General features: G+C 43.8%; 1 protein-coding gene across 1 annotated transcript; it reads right to left on the minus strand.

The window, feature by feature from the left end:
- Positions 1–3,534: 3,534 nt before the first annotated feature.
- On the minus strand, positions 3,535–4,379 carry LOC119766167. The gene is made up of 2 exons (XM_038250578.1): positions 4,304–4,379; positions 3,535–4,190 (listed from the first exon to the last, which is right to left on the minus strand). Exons 1-2 carry the CDS (start codon positions 4,377–4,379, stop codon positions 3,535–3,537), a joined length of 732 nt encoding a protein of 243 aa, XP_038106506.1.
- Positions 4,380–5,986: the final 1,607 nt, after the last annotated feature.

Raw genomic sequence — 5,986 nt, forward strand, 5'->3', positions numbered from 1 at the left:
GCGAAACCTTTAAAATTTTGAAATATGTTGCTCTTTATACGAAAAAACATACTATTGCTTCAAACAATCAATACAAACTCAAAAAATTGTTTGTCCAAGCATATCCGAAGGTGTTTCATCGAAAATGTAGCCATTGAGAACCGGTTCTGGCCAATCCGGATCCGGAATCTAGAAAACATTTAAGCAGTTTTTTTCAAAATTCCTATGTGTCAGACAATTTAGAAAAACAAACGTGGTGTTGAAGCATTTTTTGCTACTTTATATTTTCAAAATCCCAAAATATGGCCAAGGGGCCAATGGGAACCTGTTCTGACTGTCCCGGATCCGGGAAACAGTGGTCACATGACGTTTTTATTGAATTTATTAAAAAGTTATTTTAGTTACCAGAATTTCAAAATTCCTTGAAAAAAAATCTGAATTTATTTATAGCCAGAATCAGAAATGTGGCCATCGGGAATCTGTTCTAAATGTTCCGGATCATGGAATAAGTGGACACTTGACAATTTTATTTAAAATTTAAAAAATATTTATGTTTAATTTTTTTTTAAATTAATCTAAATTTAATCAAAATCAGATTCAGACATGTAGCCAAATGACCAACCGGACCCTGTTTATATATTCCGGATCAGGGAACCAGTGGACAACATTCAAGATTCTTGGAAAACAAATCAGATCAGAAATTTGGTCGAGTGGCCAACCGGAACCTGTGTTAAATGTTGTTAAAATATTGTCAAATATTTTAGTTAAGAAATTTTCAGGATTCCCTAAAATGAATCTGAATTTATTTAAAATCAGACTAATAAATGTGGCTAATGGGAACCTGTTCTAATGAATGCGGATCAGGGAACCAGTGGACATTTGACATTTTAATTAAATTTATTAAAAAAGGATAGTTACTAAATTTATAAGATTCCTGTTAAAAAATCAGAATTTATTTAAAATTATTTTGAAATCTTAATTAAATTTATTTAAAATACAAAGTTACTGGATTTATAAGATTCCTGTAAAAAATCTGAATTTATTTAATATTATTTTAACATAGGTACCGCCGGGTCCGGTGACGCAGTGGTTAGTGTGGTAGCCTCTCACCCCAGAATGGCCTGGGTTCAATCCCAGAAGGACCCGGTGGCATTTTTCGAGACGAGATTTGCCTGACCACGCCTTCTATCGGATGGGGAAGTAAAACGTCGGTCCATTAGCGTAAAAGAGGTTTTGAGTGACTCACCACACATAACCTTCGCACGCCTAGAAATGAATAGAAACTTGCAACAGAGATCATAAAAGACCCGGGGGTCTTTAAAGTGGATTGCTTTGCTTTTTTTTGCTTGCTTTTTAACATAGTTACTGGACTTAAAGATTTCTGGAAAAAAATCTGAATTTATTTAAAATCAGCATCAGAAATGTGGCCAAATGGCCAATGGGAACCTGTTCTAAAAAATCCGGATCAGGAAACCAGTGGACACTTGACATTTTAATTAAATTTATTTAAAAAAAATACTGGAATAATAAGATTCCTGTTAAAAAAACAGATTTCATTTAAAATTATTTTGAAATTTTAATTAAATTTATTTTAAAAAATAGTAACTGGACGGTTTTATCCCTTATCCCCGAATGCCACTTTCCCGAATCCCATATCCCCGAAAATCATTTCCCCGAAAATTCCACATCCCCGAAAATCATTTCCCCGAAAGTGCCACTTCCCCGAAAATCATTTTCCCGAAAATTCCACGTCCCCGAAAATCATTTTCCCGAAAATTCCACATCCCCGAAAATCATTTTCCCAAAAATTCCATATCCCCGAATGTCATTTACCTGAACGGCCATTTTACCGAACTGTCGTTTTCCCGAATTCACATATACCCGAATGGTTACCCGCAAATTAAATTTTCCCGAATATATCAAGCTAGATATAAACTAAATTGGTTTTTTATGAATATTTTTACAAAAGTATGACCTTAATATTAAATTCTCCTACGTGTGTTTTCAAATATTAAAAAAAAAAACAAATAATCGTACAAGGCCATTCATAAACCACGCGGACTTTTAAAGAGAGCGGGGTATTGAGATCATCCACGTTCCATTAAAGAGATTTTTTTGTATGGGCAATTATCAACAAAGGCAAAATTTTCAAAACGTTATCCACGTGGTAAGGATTTTGGACTGTTTGACCATCCATAAACCACGTGGAAACTTTGGGGGCGTATGGCGATTGTCCCTTACAAAAGTTTTTTTGTATGGACAATTGTCCACGAGGGGGGGGGGGGGGAATTTCCAAAAAAAGTGTCCACGTGGTTTGTGGATAGTCCCTTTGGCGGACGAAATAAAACGCGTTGTGTGCTTGATGGAGTCCAGAGTATAATTAAAACTAATTCTACAAGTTTGGTTACAATTCGTGGTGGTGTACACAGAAAGTGTGTGTGCACACAAGAATGTGAGAAGCGCAGAACAAAAAGGTATTGTCCAGCGAATGGACAAAGTAGTGACGATGGTCATCTTCGATGATCGTCGTCCAGCAGTAGCAGGGTTTACGACGACGGCTGATACCGCCACAGTACTCCCCTCCTAGACTAGGCACCAACCTAACGATACCGAAGTGGAATGACCACTCGTCGTCCCGAGCGAGTTGTCCTAGTCGATGCGCTGGTACTGTTTGTTGTACTGGAGTCCTGCTGCGTCGGTGCGTCGGTCGTGTACGCTGGCTTCAAACGGTCGATCGAAATGTTTACCGCTCTCCCATTCACGATGACCTTGTAGTGCTTCTCGCTGCGGCTGATGACACGGTGAGGACCACTGTAAGGTGGTGACAAGGACGGCCGGATGGCATCATTTCGCACAAACACTTGCTCACACGTGCTGAGGTCCGGGTGGACAAACACCTTCCGTTGATCGTGCCAAGCAGTTTCGGTGGGTCGCATGTTCTGCATAGCTTTACGCAGACTGTTGGCAAAATCGGTATTGGTGGCTATCTTTCCGTTCCTCACGAAGAACTCGGAAGGGATTTTTAGTGTTGTGCCAAAAACCATCTCCGCAGGTGAAGCCTTGATATCCTCTTTGTAGGTTGAGCGCAGTCCGAGCAAGATCATCGGCAGGTGTTCAGTCCAGCGCTCCGTATCGTGGCAGAGGATGGCTGCTTTCAGCGTTCTGTGCCACCTCTCGATGATTCCGTTCGCTTGAGGGTGGTACGGAGTGGTGCGAAGATGGGTGATGCCAAGAATACGACCTAGCTCAGCGAACAGCGTCGACTCAAACTGGCGTCCCTGATCTGTTGTGATGAACGAAGGTACACCAAACCGAGCAATCCACCCCGCGACCAGGGCCTGTGCGACCGTGGATGCCGTCATGTCAGGAATAGGAATCGCTTCTGGCCACCGAGAAAAGCGATCGATCACTGTGAGGCAATACCGCTGACCATCGCTGGGAGGAAATGGTCCTACGATGTCGATGTTGATGTGGTCGAAGCGGCTGTCAGGCGTCGGGAATCGTGCTACAGGTGACTGGGTGTGTCGAGCCACCTTGGTATCGTTAGGTTGGTGCCTAGTCTAGGAGGCGCGGCGACGATGATTGCCCGAAGGTGCAGGGCTTTCGACATCGTTCCGCATCGTTCCCATACGTGCGGTGGTACCAACACGGTCCGTCGGCCGAGTCACGCTCGCGCGGTCCGTAGCTGCGCCTAGAACGGCTACGGGACCGCGATTCGCCTCGGAGATTTCGGAAGCGCAGGACCTGTTCCAGCTTTCGGGACAACTCTGCAATCTCACCCTGCATTGCCGCAATACTGCTTACAGCTGGCGCATCCGTAGAACCCGGCGCAACACGTGGAGAATTGGACGCGATGGCGGAAATGTTTCGCAAACCCATCGAGTCCACAATGGCGTCCGCGATGGCACACTTGTTCGCTGCGTCTCCTGTTGAAGCGATGACTGCCGCTTGTGCGTGTGGTGGTAATCTCGATCCCCACAGATCCAGCAGGACAGCATCACTCAGCGAGGTTCCGGCAACCCGCTTCATCTCATTGAACAGAAGACTGGGCTTCATATCTCCCAACGGCATGTCGGAGAGCACACGTTGTAGGCGTCGCTGTTGGCTGTCGGCGAAGTACTCGATCAGCTTCGCCTTGATGTAGGTGTACTTGCCCACCTTCGGCACCGCTTCGAGGATACCACGCAATTCGGTCAGCTTGTTCGGGGGGACTGTGCCATGACAATGTTGAACTCCCGGTTATCATGTTGAGCCGTAATTCCGGATGCCGCGAACCAGAAATCTAGCGACATGAAGTACGATTCGATGTTCGAGTCGGCCATGCTTGGAGGGTTGAGTCGCGGAACGGTAACCGTCTCTACCTGGCCGCCGGCGGCCTGCTCTTCCTCGGTTTTCGTCATCCTCCGTGCGCGAAACCAAAACTTGGACCGAAAAAAACTGTCGGGGTCACCAATTTGGCGGACGAAATAAAACGCGTTGTGTGCTTGATGGAGTCCAGAGTATAATTAAAACTAATTCTACAAGTTTGGTTACAATTCGTGGTGGTGTACACAGAAAGTGTGTGTGCACACAAGAATGTGAGAAGCGCAGAACAAAAAGGTATTGTCCAGCGAATGGACAAAGTAGTGACGATGGTCATCTTCGATGATCGTCGTCCAGCAGTGGCAGGGTTTACGACGACGGCTGATACCGCCACATCCCTTACAAATGTTTACGGTAGTCGAGATCTTACTTGTGTCAAACGCATTCTGACCTGGAATCCCTTTGACCAATTGTCGCACTTACATCAATTTTCCGGGTTTGTCAAGTTAGCACGAGACAACATTTTTCGGTTTTGATTGAATACACAGCAAATAAAGTAGTAATCCAGATGCGTGTAAAAGGCCTGGGTGTAAGAAAAGATTTGCATTATTTTATGAAATTCTTTGTAATATTACACCCTGAAATATGTAGCCCATCACTATAGGAAACCCATTTGACCCAAATGTCAAGCTCATATGTGCGTTTATCCTTTCCCTTTTTCATCGGTCTGATGGCCGAGCGGGCTAAGGCGCTAGTCCTTACTGTTGGTGCTGGGTTTGATTCCCATCGGTTGCTACTTTTTTTTTGTGTTTACAAAAATTTTACATGCAGTGTGTAATATTTAGTGTCTTTTTTGACGAAGGTGATGTGCATGCTTTTGCATGCGATTTTAGCATCGGATTTTTTGCTGTGTATCTCAGGATTAAAATAGAATTTTAGGGATCTGTAAAGGTCAAAAAGTGAGGCATTGTGAGCTGCACAAAATGGCGTTCTTAATTCAATTTGGCTCATAATCGTCGTACGTCAAGCGAGCACGACAGCGACGAAATGTGAAAAGTAGGCAACTATATTAAGCGGGACGCTGCCATTTAGATTTGTGCATTATAAATATGTACTCTGCTCAAGATGTACTCATTCTCTACATCATTTGTCATAGTCGGAGTTTTTGTTGGATTCGCTGGAGTCAGTTCTTTTTGAAAGGCAGTTGAAGAAACTATATCTTAAAATCCGGAGTTCGAATTCTTTAACTCCGCAAACTTGGAAAATATTCAAAATTTAAGTGAAGCTGGAATAAAATGCTCGAAAAAAACTCGGAATTTTTTGAACGTTTAATTGTGCATGATATCTTATTGGTCGCTACTTCCCCGAACCCGGTCAGGCGGGTATGCTCGTTGGCCAGAACCGCGCGCGCGGTTCTGGGCAATGGGCATACCCGCCTGACCGGGTTCGGGGAAGTGGCGTTCGGGGAAATGGCCGTTCGGGGATATGGTCATTCGGGAAAATGGTTTTTAGGGGAAGTCGCCATTCGGGGATGTGGCTATTCGGGGAAATGGATTGTTCGGGGAAATGATTTTCGGGTGAATGACATTTAGGGAATGTGGGTTTCGGGGAAATGTCATAGATTCTAACTGGACATAACAGATTCCTGGAAAAAACTGAATTTATTTAAAATCAGAATCAGAAATGTGGCCAAATGGCCAATTGG

This window comes from Culex quinquefasciatus, chromosome 2, assembly GCF_015732765.1.
Source record: "Culex quinquefasciatus strain JHB chromosome 2, VPISU_Cqui_1.0_pri_paternal, whole genome shotgun sequence".
Classification (NCBI taxonomy): domain Eukaryota; kingdom Metazoa; phylum Arthropoda; class Insecta; order Diptera; family Culicidae; genus Culex; species Culex quinquefasciatus.

What these genes read in the sequence shown, in the direction of transcription:
- LOC119766167 (XM_038250578.1), bottom strand. Translation starts at nt 4,379, where the DNA reads ATGACGAAAACCGAGGAAGAGCAGGCCGCCGGCGGCCAGGTAGAGACG. An exon ending in TCCGCGACTCAACCCTCCAA is followed by an intron (nt 4,191 to 4,303) that starts GCATGGCCGACT and finishes GTCATGGCACAG; the next exon opens with TCCCCCCGAACAAGCTGACC.